Source organism: Anser brachyrhynchus, assembly GCF_964034855.1.
Source record: "Anser brachyrhynchus genome assembly, chromosome: 9".
Taxonomy (NCBI): domain Eukaryota; kingdom Metazoa; phylum Chordata; class Aves; order Anseriformes; family Anatidae; genus Anser; species Anser brachyrhynchus.
Genome location: NC_137703.1, coordinates 4,567,315 through 4,586,196, shown reverse-complemented (window position 1 = coordinate 4,586,196; position 18,882 = coordinate 4,567,315). Strand labels below are relative to the sequence as shown.

The window sequence follows — 18,882 nt, the reverse complement described above, 5'->3', positions numbered from 1 at the left end:
ATTTTTTTCCTTCTGGTTTGGGTGGGTTTGCCATGACCAAGAGTTCCTAAATTTTTTCATACCAACCACATACACTAGGGCTTTCCTTACCAATATTATTAATTGCACTGTCAAAAACACTTTTTGGAAGCATCCTGTTACCTACAGCTTGAAGGTGAAGTTGGTGGAGTCTTTCAGAGCTCGCCCAGCTCAATAAATGTCACAGGGACGTAGGATGGTTTTTCTGTCTGTGACAACACCTCTTACTGGATTTTATGCCTAACTTCACTCCAGTAGATCTGCCTATCCACTGAGTTATGGACAACTGATGGGAACCTTATTGCTAGTTTGTCTGCTTCCTCAGGATCCTGCCAAGAGACTGTTTCAGCTCTTCACTCCAAAATTTGAGAACATGAAAGCCTCGTTGCTCTTGGCTCCTGGAAATTTGACTTCCCAGCCAACTACACCTTTTATAGATATTTTCTTGAACCTTTTTTCACAGTACTATAAATACAGCAATAGCTGCCAGAAACCGTTTCCAGCAGCATCCAACCACATGTTGACTGGACTGAAGCCCACTTCACGTCTTTGGGAGCGGCTCCCTATGCTGTTTTTAATATTATATTGAAAGCTTCTTCATCTTGGAGCAGCCCCAGCTCTTTCTGTAGTGAGGATGGCAGTAACAAGCAGTATTTCCACCAAAGTCATGCTAGCTAATCCCTGGTTATCAGGCAGTGTCACTTCAGAATCAGGTCCATGATCTCTCAATCCACTGACCTGAATCTAAAAATAACTCACACCTGAACTGTTTTCCTTCCATTTTTTTATCTCTATTGCTTACCCAGAGCAACATGAGAGAATATGAAAAATAAACCATAGATGCAAGACAATTTTTTCCCCCTCTATGAATCTCTACCATTTCGTTCTCTCTCCTGTAAAAGTTTAACAAAGCTCTATTTATTATGTGAGAATTTGCTGTGCAAGATACTGTTTATTTATGGAACCTAGAAGAACACAGTGCTGCGAAGGATCACATCTCATATGATATAGATTAATCCTAGCTACATAGAAATCCATGACAAAATGCTCTTTGAATGTAACAAAACACAGATTTCATTTTGTAAGATTTTTTTTTAATATCAAAACTTGAGTATAATTATTATTCTTTTAAATTTTAAATTTTGAAGTGAAATCCTAAGGATCTAAGCAAGCGCAAGGACATTTATTATAATCTGTAGAGATTTAGTACCACATGCACAGGTAATGACTACTGAAAGATTACTACATAAAAGGTAATAGGCTAACCATAATTAAGTCTTTTAAAATGACACTGTTAAATAGTTGATCTCCACTACTGCTCTACTATAATATTTATTATAATCTAATGTATAATGGATCCAGATGGCTCTAGTCTAGACTTTGAAGGCTGGATTTCAATCTCACTTACAGTGAGAACTGATGTACAAAGGATAGAATCAATCCTTACATTTACATTTTAAAGAATACCTTGTGATGACATGATGGTAATACAAATGTCTGTCTCTAAAACGAGCCTCCTACCTGCTTGTACTCAATGCATGAAGCACAGGTTTAACCCTTACCAGAGCCAGGCATATTGCAGTTGGCCTCTGTATCCAAACTGTCACCCAAAAAAGCAAGCAAACCAAACACAGCCACACTGAATTCCTAGGAAAGGAAAATCAGCATTTGCCAGAGAGAGAAAGACTGAGTTTGAAAAAAGACATTTTTTTTCCCTTTCTTTCTTTCTTTCTTTCTTTTTTTTAATAAGACTATTACAAGCCACAGAATAAAAACAAAATTAAAGTTGTAAATAAAAAGGTAATTAACTGTCTCCTTTTTTGGATACTTTGGTATATGTTTCCTATCAGCTGCCACATTCCACCAGAAACAACTTTACAGATGTCCTAAAATGCCGGCATGAGGCACGTGGATCTGGGAATATTTTTTATGATGGAGCATTCAGCCAACTGGCATTTTGTCCTCCACGCTAGTCACCATTTTTCAATCCAGAGTAACAATTTGTTTAATTTGATTGTTCCTCAGAAGGCCCTACAACTTAACTGACTTTATGAATCACTTAGATTTATTGCCAATTGCAGCTTGTTGTTTTATAATAACCATTTGTCCTTACTTCAGCACTCAGAGATTTCGGCAAGTATTTTGGCCTGGGTATTTTGAAATCACAGAGCAACCCAATATCCATGCGTAGCTGAAGATGAGAAGTGTAAACGCAGAGAATTACGTCGATATTCTTCAGCTCAGCATGGAACTGGAAAGAATTTAGGCAGCAAATGATGCTGGTCCCCAGGAAAAAAAAATCCCTTGCAATAAGGCAAACATTTTTATTAGTGTAAATTAGCACAAGCTACGCTTACTTTATCTCAGTTGGTGCTGAAGGTAGTGACAAAGATGAATTCAATGCCTCTGCGTGCCTCGGTCCACCCCGAGAAGATGGGCATCCCAGGGTGATACTCACGGCGGTCGCAGCGGGCCCCGTGGTACCCGGGGCGGCACACACAGTCGCCGGTGACCGGGTGACAATCCTCCTCGGCAGAGCACTGACAGCCTTGGTTACAGTTCTTGCCATACGTGCTCGGTGGACAGGCTCGGGGAAGAGGAAATGTAAACCAACAAATTAAATTTGTCTTGGTAAATATAGCACTCAAACAAAGAGCAAGCTCAAATTTATTAAATAAAACCCCTGCCTACAGAACTATTCCATCCTCCGGGACTTCGGATTTATTGCATTTACTTGGGGGTTACTTCACTGCTTGATTTTGTTTCGTTCAGTCAATTTGTGCCCAACTGTCAAGGGCCAGATACAATTTTCTTGTCACTAGAGAAAATCATAGGGAAATGTCAGGTAAAATTGACTAAAATAACAGTATAACTCACCAGGGACCAGGCATATGGATAAAGACATTCTACCTTTTGCAGGGAGTTTAAACTTGCAAAGCTGCTTTGGCACAAACATTTTTACAGGTTTCATTTCGCTCGTTGACAGGCACATCGTCTGCGTTTTGTGAACTTTCCCTGTCTAATTCCTACACGGCCGCTCACTGCACGATTGCTCTAGCTCGGACCGGCCTCAGAGGAAGCACGAGGTGTAGCGGCGGCAGCCGTGGCTGGCGGCTCTGAGCACGGGGCGAGCTGGGCCATCCCTGAGGAGGAGACCTTGGACTACGTGCAGGCCGCCTTGCACAGAGGACATGAGGGGATGGGAGAGGCAGCAGAAGGTGGCAGGAGCACTGCCGGTAGCTCTAGGTCATCCAGCAACTCTTACTGGGAGGACGAGCAATATTCAACTGCCCCAAATCCCGATTTTGCCCTGAGTGGCCCCTGCAGCAGCCGAGCACTGTTGCTGTCTTTCAGTCCCAGCTCAGGGCATCTCCAGGGCCAGGCCTGGTGGTTACTCACTGCCACATCTGTTAAGTTGCATTCGTTGTGGAGAAGAATTTAATCCTTTAATGCAGGATGGGGGACCCCAATGTCAACTCTTTTTGGGTGTTACTTTTCTTTTGGCTGAAAGAGTGCTCAGGCAAAATGTCACGAGGAAGAACCAAGTCAAGGCTATGCAGCCAGGGTCACAGAAAAAGTCTACTTTCAGAGACAGCTCCAGACAGCCAAATTCAACATTGAGGAAAAACTAGATAATGACATTTCCATGAGCTCTGATGGGCAGGAACACAAGGTCTCTCACGTGGACCAGGCCAACAGAAAGCAGAGCTGCTGCTTTACCCGCGGCACCTCCTGACCCTGTTTTTATCCAGTTCAGTCCACAGTTGCTCTCTGCCAGCCTGAGGGCTGCAAATGTCAAGAAGACAAAACTCACCTGCCCAAACTGCGCTGAGCACAGAGGTGAGAACCAGCCAAGTCATTTGGCTGAGCAACACGCAGTGCAGGGGGCAGCTGTACGCAGCACCCCAACCCGCGTCCATCTTCCCTTCTGCGAGGTTGTTTTCTCTTTCTACCTCAGGCACTAATGGTATCATCAGCTTTTTACTTAAGAAATTAATTGATCTCCTGTATTTTTTTTTTTTGCTATTTGAGGCCTTATAACTTACTTCTCTCGCAGCTGAAGCCGGTGAATCCCGGAGGACAGCCGCACTTGCCCGTCAGGTGGTGGCAGGGGGTGCCGGCAGGGCACTGGCACCGCTGGGCACAGCCCGTGCCGTAGTGGCCGGGCAAGCAAGCTGCAAGGGTAACACCGTTAGCACCCAGGCATGACAGCACAGAGCTACCCCCTCGGACCAACACGCTGCACCCATCCCTGTGAACACTTCAGAACTGACCCAGAGTGAAAGGATCCAGCCACCCACTGGGATCGGGGAGGAACACAACACCACCCCTAGCTTTGCTCCCTGAACGCCCCGCAGACACTCACGTTTGTCACAGTGCCTCCCCCGCCACCCCTTTTTGCAGCGACACGCTCCCGTCTGGTGGTGGCAGGACACGCTGTGTACGCAGTCACATTGCTCCTCGCACCGCTCGCCAAAATATCCGGGGGGACAGACTGCGAGGAGAAGCAGACAGAGAGCAACAGCTTGTGCTGCTGCACGGAAAGCACTGCTCGCTGGCGAACGCGTCAGTATTGTTCTTCTTGCACATGGCGGTGTGTATTTAGGGGACTGCATGCCCAGAATATGTAATTGAAGTAAAATATGTTAAAAGTATTAAAAGCATTTATCATTGGCTATTAATGAGTCCACACATGAAAGCTTGCAAAGACTTGCTCCTAGTCTAGAGTACAAATCCAGATGGTGTCTTTAGAGGTGGCGACGCCATTTACTTTTACAGTTACGCGCACAGCCTGACGGACAGCCGTCTGGACAGTGAGAACAGTGTCCATGTGCTGCTTTCCACCTCACGAGTCTCTACAAAGTGATCAAAGAGAAAGTGAGGCCTGAAGAAATGGAAGGGCTTTACAGGTCTCCTTGGTGGCCGAGGCTTCAGGAGTCCTCAGCACCTCGTGATGAGTCACAAAAGTGCTTGTGGCTTGCAAAAGTCACAGCAAGCCAGTGGAGGCACTGAAGGCACATTTCATTCATCTGACACCTAGTGCTTAGGAGGTTGCTATTTAAGGGATTTACATAGATTTAAACATGCCAGACAGCTATGTCAAATTTGGGCAATTTGGACCATAGACTGGACATGTGAGGTAGGTGTAACTTGAACCATTACAGCCTGATTTGCTGAGCTGCCCTCAATGACACACAGATGCAGCAGCGTGCGGCTGATCTGGCAAACTCTGCTTGCAAGGCAATTCCTTCCATGTGTTCTTCCTTGGAGCCGTAAGGCCAAGAAATACCTCTGTTTTCTTAGCAGGCAGGGAACAGGACTAGAAGGACATAAAATGATTTGGAGCATGGCATGTGTTTGGGTTGAGCAGAGACTTGCCTCCCGGGCTCACGGACACATGGTGAGCTCTCATACCTGCACCATTTCTTACCGGCCTACAGACTAGTGGAAAATTAAGATACAAAATAGAAACAGACTCCATACTCTGGCAGAAACAGCTGACTGCAGAAGTGCGTGCCAAAAAAAACAGCCTCTAAAGAAGGAACTGCCCTCACCAGCATCGCAGCGCTCCCCTGTCCAGCCGGCGTGGCAGACGCATTTCCCCGAGAGCCGCTCACAAGCCCCGTGGTGGCAGCTGCAGTTCTGCCCACAGCCCTCTCCGTATCTCCCGTCCTTGCACTCTGGAACGAGACAGCAGAGTGACAAGGGCCGGGACAGTGGCACGAGGTGCAGGAGTGCTACAAACACAAGGAGACTCACCGAGCTCACAGGCTGCTCCCGTCCAGCCCTTGGGACACTGGCACTCGCCTGTCACGCGGTCGCACGTAGCCTGGCCGCGGCAGAGGCAGCGCTGCAGGCAGTTGGCGCCGTACCGCCCAGGAGGACAGGCTGCAAAGAGGAGTTAAACAGCAAAAGCCTTGAATTAAGAAGTGCAGGCACACACAGGCTGAACGCAAACTTCCCCCAGCTTACACCCTCCGTAGCCCCGGTGGTTGTGTCGGTGCTGGAGGAGGTACAACATAGTACAAACAGAGGCCACGACTTGCAAGGAATTACATCAGTAAAACTGATCTCGGAACAAAATGCATGAAAGGGCAGCTGATGAAGTGAGTTAACTATGATCTGCCAAACAACCTTGAGATTTTCTGTTCACACCTATGAAAAACAAATCTTGGTTCCCAGCGGCTTCCTCAACACCAAGAAATGGAGATATTGATTTGCAGCTTTCAGCATCAATTTGTACTGTGCTCTTAAAATCACAATTACTTTTCTAATGAGCAATTGACCTCGCTATCCACAGCGGGCTGATAACGTTTTACAGTTTACCTAATTTTAAGTTAAGCAAGTTCGCTGATTCCCATCACAATTGGAATCTATGGGTAGAACCTATTTTTTTTTGGCACAAAAAATAGAGATCTCTGGCAGAGTGGCACCTTTTTAAGATGCTAACAGGAGCAAGTTCTCCCTCTGCCAAAGCACAGTCACAGGAGGGTGGCTCAGCCATCCTCACTCACTTATTCTACCTCCTTACTTCCAAAGGGAAAAGAAAAAGTACAGAAATCTCCAAATGCATCATTAAAGAAAAAGGGTGTGTTTGGCAACATACTTACAGTTGCCAAACTCATGTTTGGCAACTTACTTAGGCATTGCTTACAGCACAAGGCACCCCGAGGGGGGGAGGCACACAGACAGGACCCTGCTGCAACAGGGAGGGACAACTTCTCCTATTAGTTTGGCTACAGCAGAAGAGGATGTGCAACACAAGCCTCAGTGCGGCCGTTCTTTGCCAGCCTCCTTCCTTAAGACTGCTTGGAGCTGGGCTTGTGTTTGAGTCACACGCACTGGGGTAGGTGCCAAGGCTGGAGCTCCCAATGCCTTTCGCATGTTCTGGATTTAGCCTGTGTCTGGAACAACGCACGGTAATGACGTGAATCAGTCAAACACATGGGGCAATAAAGCAGAGCATAGAAAAGAAACAGAATTGTGTTTCAATGGCATAAGGGGAGGTTTTATGGACCTTTTCTCCCTCAGCCAGCCAGCCTTCAGGATCAGCTCTCTGACAGATCAGCTGGAGATCGGCTGTCCTTCCAGGCTCTGCTTCAGCCCCCTCTGCCTCATGTACACCGAGCTCCCATGCCCAGCCCAACACGTGTGCCCGTGATGTGGTTCACAGGTTGTTCTAATGGGCCGAACTCCACTGCTGTGCGGGTGCAAAGCCAGTGACAGCATAGCGATTCAACTAGCAGTGAAGCCCCGAGAAGAAGTTTCATTTTTCCCTTCTATATTCCTTCAATAGGAGAGTGAAATCCCTGTACCTTCTTGGCAGGTGGCTCCTTTCCAGCCGGGGGTACAAGCACACGTCCCGGTGACGTGATCACAGAGTGCTCCGTTGTGACAGTCGCAGGTGTGAGTGCAGCCTTGCCCGTACCTGTCCCGCTGGCAGGCTGCAACGAGAGAAGCCCCAGAAGCAATCAGAGCACACCAAAGGAGGCATCACGCGGAGCAACCCCGAGACAGACCCCAGTGCTGGGGAGATCAGCTGGAAATTGGCCGCTGATGGTACTCTTTTCACATCTTAAGGGTGCCTAAGTCCATACATTAACCATGCCTGACACTAAATAACGTGGCTTAAAAATATGTATCATAGCACGTTCTGAGGAGACTTTTATCAAAGGGTAGGATCTCTCCGGTGATGGATCAGCTGTCATCCCCCTGCCCTGCGGAATGTCTTTGTGCTGAACTAATGGTCCAGCAGAACCGCCAGCTTGACAGCCCCGATATTTATTTGAATCCTGGTGAGAGAACTGACAACTTCATTGTTTTCATTGTTCATTTTTCACAGGTGGATGCATCAGCTCACCCGGAGCCTCATTCTTTGGTCAGAGAGGAGTGATATTTTCAACACATTCAGCTAAGCAGCTGGCTCCCAGGTGAAAACTTAACACAACCATCTCACAAATATACACTTGCTGCAGCTCCATTTCAGTGCTGCTGGTGCTGCCGCCCATGAAGAATGGCCATGATAAAATTTTTCTGTTCTCCATTGCACTGGAGATTTGGATAGCATTAAATGGGGGAAAACTGACAACCCTGCTACTCTGTTTTCTTGGAATATCACCCGCAGAATACAAAATGAGTCGCTGAAGTTGGATAGCCTCGTTGCACGGTTCTGTGTCTGCGTTACAGAGGCTCTCATTCACTTGCACGAAGCTGTCAGAGCCTCTCATCCCTGCAGCACTGCTGGCATGCACTGGAGAGGCGAGAACGACTCTGATCCCCGATCCAGAAAAGCGTCCTTCACGCACTGAATGTGACATCTTCCAGGATCTGACCCAAACTATCACTTTCCACAGAACCTCTATGCCTTTGAGGGTGTCAGCTTGCAGAACTCGATGTAGTGCTGCAGGAGGACACATCCCAGGGGGCAGAAAGGAGGAGTGAAATCATCTCGACCTCAGGGGTGAGGCTGGTTGACAGTATCTGACCCATTCGCAGCCCTTTTCTTCCCATCTGAAGACTTCCAGCTTCCTGACATGGTTCTCACAGACACCATTCCTCCCAGGACTTCTCAACAATGTTAATTTTTTTTTCATCGCCTGGACCCCATCCACATGAAAACCACAAGAAAGTGCAGGAGCACAGTCCCATCACAGTTTAAGTTTGTTCTGCAAATGAGGCCTGATTGCCAAGTTCAAGTTGACGGGTTCAGCCCATCTTACGGAGCTCTGGCTCGGTTTTGGGAGCAGAACTAAATATTTCCACAATACAGACCAGAACTGTATCATAACCATGCCAAAGGAAAAACCAGCTCATAACCAGGTCCTCTGACTGGTTACTAGTGGTTTGTGGGAGGTTTTTTGGAATATGTGTGCAAAGCTCTTGCTCTACTTACCAAGAAGACAAAAGAGTTTTCTAGTGAAAATCCTAGTAAGAAAGCAGAAATTTCTGGAGAGGAAAACTTTAATTATTCTACTGGGTGCACACAAAATTTTTTAGCTTCTCTGTAGGACAAACCTAATTATCAAACTACTTTTCTAAAGAATAAGATAAGTAGAATATTGCAGTTGTTGTACAAAGTTCCTCAACTGAGTGTACAAATACCCCTGGGGCTTTCTCTCCTCTCTTTATGATGAATGCAAAGGAAAGGAGCAAAAGCAAGGATTAAATTATTACACTTCTTCCTGCTTCAATTTTTTTCTCTCAGCGCCTTTCCTCTGTAAAAGGAGGAATTATTCACTTGATGTCTTTAAAATCTGCTTTCACATGCAGCGTGAGGAACACATGAAACTGGAGGCCAAAACATTCAGACTGGAAGTCAACATCTATCAAATGTGCAGGGGAGCACAGGGTAAAGATGTGCGCTACGACTCAATAGGGTGCCCAGAAGATTGGGTTTCATGCAGTTTCCACAGATTATGCTTCCCAAAAGGAAGCTGCTGCTTTTAAAGAACAGGAAATTTGCAAAGTCAAGTGCTCACACACTATGAAACGTCAAAACTCTGGTTATCAGTGCCCCTGAGCAGAGACTCTGGAAGAGCCAATCTTTCTGTACTCATTTATCTTAAAAAACAACGTGGTCTCTTTTTATCACAAGGAACAGCTTCTGTGGAGGTCCTGGGGAGCCCCAGCTGCTTCAGAAAGAGGCGTTTTTAGTGCCTTATATCTTCATGCCAAATATCAAGTCATCAGTTTTATATCTTTGCAGCATCATGACACTCAACAAAACAGCTTAATTCTCAAGCGCCAGCAGTACACCTAAACTTCCTTCTTGGAAACCTGAAATATCTTAGGTGGACGCTTAAAATTTTTAAAAATAATAAAATAAAATAAAATTGCCAAATACAACCATAAGCTGGGGAAGAGCTTGCTTGGCAGATTTCATCCCAAATGATTATAACTCATTTACAAGAAACTGTAAAACACAGTTTTGTAATGGAAAACGTTAGGCAGCTTTAACAAAAGGCATTACTGTCCATATCTCCCATAATTAGATAGAAAATTATTATAACTCATTTACAAGCAACTGTAAAGCACGGTCTTGTAATGGAAAGTGTTAGGCAGCTTTAACAAAAGGCATTACTGTCTGTATCTCCCGTAATTAGATAGCAGTGTATAAAATGCACTGCATGGCCAACTTAGGATCAATTCAAATCCCATGATGTCAAAATTATTCCTCAATATCCTCCAGCACGTTGTCTGCAATCTGATTACTGGAAAACAAATGCTGATCTTCCAGCTGCTGAAGCTGGCAAGCCCCAGGAAAGGGTAGGGTGAATATTAAATGCCGGGCAGGGACGAGGAGTTGGGGACAAGTGTCCCCAGCCTGTGGTCGCGATCCTTGGAGCAGCTCTGGAGCTGAGGTCGGCAGCTCCTGGAGGCACAGCACCAAGGTCCAGGCCTGTCTTTATTGCACCTGTGGCTGTAAAAATCAGGCTCCCTGCAAACTTCTCCCCTGCCCTCAAGTCCCCCAACAACACCCCAGTAGAAACAGAGCCGTGTGTGACCAGATGACCCGAAAAGGGGCCCCTGCCATCTGTTTCTTAACACCTGCTGTAGTACAAGGCATTACCAGCCAGTCAAAGTCAAAATGAAGATGCATCATCTAGCCAAGGGAAGAGCAGTTTGCCCTTCTGCGCTGCTGGCCGACCTTGCTCTTTTACTTACGGGCAGAGGCGGCCTCAGAGGCTTTGGCATCTTAACCAGCACGAGGAATAAATCAGCCTGGCACAAGGCTCTAATAGCTGCGGTGTGAGAGGATAAATAGTTTCTTCCTCATGTGAGAGAGGGGCACAAGGCCATTGAAAAAGAGCTGCATTTCTTAATTGAATTTAATGAAATATGTCAGAACAGAGTTTCCCATCCCTAAGTCATCCCAAAGAGCCGGGAAGGGCCAAGGAGACAGATGGCTCTATCAGAAGAGCAGGGGACTTTACGGGAGAAGCCCTCTCAGAAGACAGGCTGGGTGGTGGAGGGCAAATGAGGGAAAGATGCCAAGAGCAAGTGCAGCCCTCTGGAAGGGCTGAGTATATCACAGTACCTGGCTGGAGAATTGGATTGTTTCGATACAAGCATCATTTCTAAGTTTAATTAATTTTCTCCTACAGAAATATGCAACCTATGGATTAAAGAAATCTCATAAATAAGTGCTCACTAACAGCAAAAGTTGGCTCTGCGTACACTGCTGTACAGACCAGTCCTCTTACTAACCCCAAGACTGTGGGATAATCCATGCTTGTGAAAATCCAGGAAGCTGACTTCTTTTTTTTTCAAAGCAAATAACTTTTCTAAGAATTAGTTATAAAACTATTTTCTCATGGTCATATAACAAAACAGTCCCTGCTCCGATTTTTCCACGTTTTGCATTTGTAATCTGTCACTTTATAATTGATAGTCAGATGAGATACACCAGAAACGCAGACACGACACTTCACGTCCTGATGCTTCACAAAAATGTAAAGCTGAGATTCTTCCTATGGTCAGATATAGCACTGCTATTTAAAAACCGATGCTTAAAATATTTGAAAAGTCCCAACATCGGCCAAAAAGAAAAAAAAAACCTTGATTATTTACGCTGCTACCAAAGATTGTTTCCTTTTTTGGCCTTGTTGGAAAGGAACGTGACCCAGCTACCATCATACCCTGGTGGGTCACCCTCCGTTCCCAGAAGAGACCCGTGCCACGCCGACGGGGGCCGCGGCGGTGCGGTACGTACGCTGCTCGCAGGTCTCTCCCAGCCAGCCGGGGAGGCAGCGGCACGTTCCCAGGACGTGGTCACAGCCTGCAGCGTTCTTGCAGTTGCACACCTGGTGGCAGTCAAGCCCAAAAAATCCTTCTGGACAAGCTGAAAATGCAAAATAACCATTTTCAGCAAAGTTCTCATACATATATACATATAGATATATTACATATATAATTATCATATCCTGAGTGAAAATAAAGCTGTAGACACACAAGTATATGTCATTCATTCCACAGAAATCCTGAATCATTCAATCTCAGGAGCGATGGTGCTCATTAAATGAGCAGTTATTCCACAAAACTTTGCTCTTTGTCTTCCCTGTTCAATAAAAGTCTCAGAAAAATGGAGAAGTACCTGACACTGATGGAAAGCCTTAAAGCATCAGGCAGCCTCTGCGCAGTCCAAACCGGTGAGAGCTGTTATCAAGTTGTAAGGAAGAAACATCGGCATGTGGTTTCAATCTTTATGTCCTTATTTATTATGGTTTAGCAGTGTGGATCCACAGCATACAAGAAAGGACTTCTACTACTTAACCTCAGGTAGCTTCAAAGGCTGACAAAGTTTCCCTTTGTTTAACACAGGGACTACGGAGTACTGTCAGTTATTCTTAGACATGCACAGCCTTTTTTCCCCCTTTTATCTTACAAAACCAGAAATCTTACTGGGCTATCTTGTGACAACGATTAACTGCAGAAGTCCCAAGAGAGAATCGGAGTCTGTCCTGCAGCAGTGCTGATTCCAAATCCAAATGTTGAGTGCTGCGCTTCACGGGGGCTAGACATACCGTTATTAATGCATCAGTTCCTAAACACACTGTAGGACAAGTCCAAGAATCCCGCTGCCTCCAATTTTGTGGGATAATTGTGTGGCATTCTGGGATGCTCTGTCAGATGGAGCAGTGAACTGGCAGTGAACTGGATAATTCTTCTGTTGGCCTGATGCTGTAATTGGGCATGTGCCTTGGGTCATACAACACATACCAGAGAGGAGCAGGGAGTGATGCTAAACAAAACTACAGCACAATGAAGACAATCATAACCTTCAAAGCAGGAGCTGCAGATGCTCAGCGCTTCACAGAATGACATCAGCTGTAACAGCTGCCTTCCCCAGCAGGATCTGGTGCAGGGCAGGGTGACCCAGCTCTCCTGGTGGGACACGGTGCTTGCTCTCATACCGATGGCTAACACAGTCACACTTCGATTCTTTTAGATTTTGTTGGGGTGAACTGTTGGACTGCCTGACATCAAAAGCCCATGGAAGCCCAGGCTTCCTGCAGGTCCGATACTGATATTTATTTGAAGCCAGCATTGATATATTTAGCAATTTATTACAAGAAAGAATTGTTTTGGGTCTTGGTTGTGTTTTTTGTTGTGTTTTTCTTTTTTTTTTCCCCATTAGTTTGTTTTGACTTTTCTGTTTATCTTTAAGCGCATTAAAACAAAAGTCCTGCAGCAGTGGGTGCTCACAGTAGGCACCTTTTCTGGAGAAAATACTACTCACATTATCTACGCTTTAACAGGATAGAGGAAGGACTCAGCCATCTTCTGCTACCACAGCACAGTCCAGGTGCATAACATTATCAGCTCAGGAGGATATCTGGTGGTATCGCTAGTAGTACCACTCTCAAAGAACAACTGAAAATGATTAATTTCCCATTGTAATGCCAGACCTTGTGAAGAGCCATACACTATTTCTTCCATGTTCTGGTTGTATCACTTGCTGGTTTCAAGAAAATGCAAAAGAACTCTTCCCTATGTAGTTCATATGACCTGCAAACACTTCTTAGTAGATTATTTTGTTTTCAGCGAAAAGGCATATTAGCTAACGTACAAATAGCTGCTGACATACAAATTAGCTACTTTGCAACTAAAACGGTTCTGCTCCTTTTGCAGCTCTTTTTAAAGAGTCGCAGAATTCAAAAGATTCATTTTTCTAAAGGACTGAGCAGTGCTGAAAGATAGAGCAGGCACGTACCGCCCTCAGAAAGGCCTCATTTTCTTTCAGAAAGTGGCTTTAAAGCTTTATTCTTACCCAATATTATACGTGATCATGCCACTCCTGGAGAGGCAGCGGTGTGACTGAATGCTGCCGGACCAGATGAAGAACAGCTGACTGAGGCTGGCTCTGAGCAAAGCCGAAATGAGATGCTGACAGACAGACAGAAGCACTTTGAAGAGCGTGTGGCCTCTTCGCAGCATCCTGCTGCTGAGGGCACAGAATTTCAGTCAATTCCTGAAGAATTCGCAGCAAGGTCTCACACAGCAGCCCCTGGAGCAACACTATTTCCTAATACTGGTTGGCTTGGAAACTGTCCCATGCTGGTGGATGATGATGTAGCTTTGGTTGTACGGTCATCTGTATTACTGGCAGGCAATATATGTAGGGATGAAACATAAGGAAATGCCAATTTGCACGCATTATTGCAAATATCTTCTGAGTCACCATGCTGTCCCCGCTATTTATGCTCTTTTCAGAGAAGAGTGAATCACATACAAGGCCTTGTCTCGTGTCATACCTCCTAAATATTCAGTTCTAGTGAATGGGGAGGTTTGCCTTCATCCAGTTAAACTGAAATATGACTGAAATGTTGCCCCTGTCCCAAAAGCCACAGCACTTTCAGGCGTGACGATGCTTTTCACTTGGGCTGGCTGCCTTGGCAGGGAATAAGATACCTCAGCATGCCAGCTGGTAACACGACTGCTCGAGGCTACAAACACAGGCTTGCTTGCCCACAGTGCCATAAATTCTTCACGACCTCCTACAACTGCCAGTGGGCATCCACAGAGGCAAAGTATGGTGGATAAGCCTGGTTAACTTCACCATAAAGAGACATACTATGAAAGCCCAATGCTGAGACTTGTGAGGGCTAAGATTACACCAACAATACTGAAAAATAATCATTAGAGCTTATGGATATTTGTGGTAAATCAAGAAATGGGGGCTCATTTCATTATTAACGCCTGTAAGGTATTACCTTCTCCTAGGACTTTAAACTTGGAAAGCTGCAAAATTTGCAGTTTCAGTGTTTCTGTGATGATGGAAAAGCCCTTCCTAGCCCCGGGATGAAGCACCAATGGTATGTTGGCACTCGAAGGCAACTCAGCAGCTCCAGCTCTACGTTCTCACATGAGACGCCTGAAAGGCGCAGAGCTTGGCCGAAGTGGGTGGATTGTCAAGAGCACAGCAAAAAGCGCAGCCCTGCCAGAAGGAAACCCTGCCAGTCTCCGAGTCACTAAAAACAGAAGTGTTACAGCTCCTCAGGGAAAAGGTGCCAGAAAGTTCTACCAAGGGCAAGCCACCCACACGTTTTCCTGCATCTTCTTTTTTTTTTTTTTTGGAAACAAACAAACCTTTCTGGATGAAACTTTCTATTTGAAAAGGTAAAACAGGTCAACTCAGAGCAAACACCCCATCTTTTTGAGAGAAAACATGCAGAAAACAGGGTCTTTTGACAACTCGAGGGTCATGAATGATAGGCACAAATTTCTGCTTTCCCCTCCACAATCTTCTTCCAGCAATTTAAAAAGAAAAAAACATCCAACTTGACTGATTTGAAAACTGAAACCTTTTTTGTTGTTGTTGTTTGGTTTTTTTTTGTTTGTTTTAGTTTTATTTTGTTTCCCAATAGATATCACCCTGGTTTCCCCCTACTTCTCACACCTACCTTGGAGCAGGATATTTAGTCTCTTTGTCCTCATTTTGATTCCTGCTGAAATGCACAGATTTACACCACAACACAGATAACTGTATTGCTTTTCCAATATAGTCACACATTTGTTAGAGTCCAGCAGAGACCACCAATGCCTTTGGTATATCAAATGCTAGAAAACACCCCCCATACAGAATGACTTAATTTCCAATTGAATGAAGTCAAGTCAGTCAGTTTGACTTGTCAGCTCCCAATGTCAAAACTATTACAAAATCGCAAAGGAGTCACAGGACATGCATCTGGGCACGTGTAAGAACTGTGCTGAGGTGCCAGTGGCCTTGGGGCACACTCCCTTGTGCATAAAAAAATAAAAAGAAAAAAACAACTTATTAAAACAGAGATTAAGTAATTGATTTTAAAAAGGCACACGGCATAGATACCAGAAAGTATGAAGCACACATGGCAGCAGAGCTTTGGACAGAATATTTGTTTCGTACAATAATTCATGGTAAGAAAGAGAGGAAAACACCAAGCTGTATTATACTGCAGCCGGTTGGGTCCTCCACTACATCACCGGGAAGGCTGTGCAGCACCTTCCTGCCCATCAGAGGGCAGTCGGTGCCTGCGAGTGGTGCCATTTCCCTCTCTTGGAGTCTAATGCCGCCTCCATAAATTGCCTGATAAGGCTGCTTTCTAAACAAAATAATTGTGGCTTTGGTTTAATGATCATCATTTATAAAATCTTCAGTCATTTAGACGAATAATTTTCAGAATGTCTGACTTCATGCTGGTTCTTTTGTATCCAAAGCCCGATTTTTTAAGATCTGCAAAATGATACAGCACAGCAGCAGGCTCCTTAGATGATGCCACAGGCCGACTCACAATAATGTATCTAAGAAATCCAGTCCATCATTTCCAACTCTAGAAAATTTTCAAGTGATAGAAGAGGATCTGGTGGATTCATTAAAGTTAAAAGGATGTGTGTCCTTAAAGAGTTCATTTGGGAAGGTGCACAGCTCCATGTTTTTCTCTCCCACATTTTAGAGATGCACCAGGAGTAAGCAAATCTAAGGCATGACAAACATCTTTACGCTCAGTGTTAAAATAGTATCGTGCTCCCATTAAGTTCAATGGTTTACTGAGATCAGTTGCTGCAAACTGTAAAACCAGCTCTGTGGTGAACTGAAACAAGCCATGTGCATAACAAGGAAGGGGAGCAGAGCAGGCAGCAGTACCTTTTCCGCAGAAGGTCCCCATCCAGCCAGCACCACAAGTGCAGGCTCCGCTCACGTGGTCGCAGACGGCTCCGTTCTGGCACTGGCAGCTGTGCTCGCAGTTCGGGCCAAAGCTTCCCTCAGGGCATCCTGCAGTGGGGAATCAAAACCAGATGACGGGTTAATTCTGGAGCAGACCACAGATCAGCGGGGAATTTTTAGATACATGGGAATTCTGACTATTTGCAAAAGGAGAATCGAGGCTTAGAGGTAATGCCCTAAAACTGATATCATTAAGCGTTCTCCTTGGGGTCCAGGTAATCTGGGCCGCTTTTGTTAAAGCCTATTTTAGAAAAATGTCAGTGTGTTGAAAGACTAAATTCTGCACAGGAAAGTGATATCTTGAGATAGTTGCAAAGCCTGCAACTCCACAGTTGCTGCTTGATGACACTTTACACACCGGTCTAGCACTGCTGGCTGGCACGTGTCCTCTGGGACGTCCACAGCCAGGAAGGGGAAAGCTCCCAGCTTCAGTGCCTCCTTTTGAGGCCATGTCCTCTGTTTTCCTGCAAATCCTTATTCCCCAGAAAGCTGGAGAAAATACGCAATGTGTTGGCCTCCTTCAAAAAGCTCCAAACTGAACGCTGCATAATTCACTTTCAGGCTCTGCTTTGAAAAACTCAACCTAACGCATTACATCTGGGGGACAGATTAACAATTACAATTCCACTGCAGTTAATGTTAGGAGTTTTAAAAGATTTGCATGGTGCTCACTATCTGAAGAAATAAAACAGCATTTGAGAATGAAAATAAGTTCTTCCAGGATTATAGGAAAATCAATTAAGAGGGCCAGTTGCCTAATTGACATTAGATATTTTGGACAAGCTGAAATGTAGAGATATGCTTAGGCTAAACACAATATTACATGGCCTCTATTCAAGTTTGAAGGTCCTGTGAACTTCCCTCCAGATAAGCTATGCAGATTATTGCCAGATCTCTTAAAAAAGTGTAGGATTTTAGCAATTATGCCTGAAAATCACTTTGTTGGTAATCTGGAAAGAATTACAGAGAACAGACAACAGCGAGGATCCTCAAAGACACCTCTCTGGCTGGAATACAGTGGTGTGTTTGGTGCTGCCTCTTTGGTGCTGTAGGAGGACAGGGAGAGAAGCCAGTGCAAATTTGGTCATTCCTGCAGGTTAGTGACTCTCTACTAACTGGAGCCATCCCTCAGGTCTCTCACAGAGGCTAGATGTTGGGATGGGGAACAGAAGGATATCGAGGTGCCCTATTTCTTTGCTTTCTCTCATCTGTGTCTGAAAATGGGATGTTGTTTAATGGTGAACTTGCTTCAATATATGTGCACTTAACGGGTGAAATTAAGTCCCAGTGTTGAGTTGTATTCCAGTGCAGCAATAGGTGGGGGCTCTCGGTGAGCTTCCTTCAAGCCTGCGGCGTTTGGCCTGGAGCCGAGACTTTCAAGGTGATGGCAATGGGTCAGTACATCTCACAAATGATTTCACAGTCCACATCACAGAGAATCTGCCCTCTGCTCAGGCAGGCGTGCCCAGAAACATCCCCAGCTCCGGAGAACCTGAGCTGACTGCAAAGCTGCCAGGAGAAAGAGCCCGACCTGCGGCAAGGGCCCCGGTACGCCTCGGGAGCAGGGGAGCTCTCGGATGATAACACAGACCTTGCCTCCAAGGCAGCATAAAGTGCTTAGGGAAGAGTTATGGCTTTCATAATCTTGCACACACACACACATAGATCTATGTATTTTATAAGTATATATATGTATATAAATAAATAATTAAAGTGGGGTAAAACGCAGACTGAAGAAAACAGCAAACCTAGAGAGGGAACATAAAGGGTTGCCAAAATTTCCTCTGAAGTGGTGGCTTCACTAATTGCCTTGCCTGTGTCAGAGGAGACGAAGCCCAGCTGTTTGGCTACTTCCTATCTGCAGAGATGCCATTTTGAGAGAGGTCAAGAGAGAAAGATAAGTGGAGCTGGCAGCTCTTTCCCTAGGAGCTGGTCTTCCCATAACTGACCTTCCATTCCCTCTGTGCCAACAGCAACAAGAGCCGTAAGAGCAACTTTCCAGGGTTTTTGTCTTAGGTCACCGTTCCAGATTAATTGTTTTGACATTTCTGTGTGACACCAGCAGTTAATTCTGCCTGCACTACTGAGACTCTGGAAGCTGGATCTGCGTTACTGTAAAATTCTTAAACTAATAGATAAAATCTTTATTTCATTCAATA

The 18,882-nt window shown here is 45.2% G+C and overlaps 1 protein-coding gene across 5 annotated transcripts in view; it reads right to left on the bottom strand.

Moving 5' to 3' along the window:
• The window catches only part of LOC308200152 (uncharacterized protein), a 222,834-nt gene that overhangs the window by 15,941 nt on the left and 188,011 nt on the right, over positions 1-18,882 (bottom strand). For all 5 annotated transcript variants that reach the window (XM_080605366.1, XM_080605365.1, XM_080605367.1 and 2 more), the window contains 8 exons: positions 16,643-16,771; positions 11,732-11,860; positions 7,335-7,463; positions 5,779-5,907; positions 5,574-5,699; positions 4,385-4,513; positions 4,065-4,193; positions 2,477-2,605 (listed from right to left, as the gene is read on the bottom strand). In XM_080605366.1, coding sequence (XP_080461492.1) covers positions 2,477-2,605; positions 4,065-4,193; positions 4,385-4,513; positions 5,574-5,699; positions 5,779-5,907; positions 7,335-7,463; positions 11,732-11,860; positions 16,643-16,771 — 1,029 coding nt within the window. The remainder of the gene's footprint in view (positions 1-2,476; positions 2,606-4,064; positions 4,194-4,384; positions 4,514-5,573; positions 5,700-5,778; positions 5,908-7,334; positions 7,464-11,731; positions 11,861-16,642; positions 16,772-18,882) is intronic.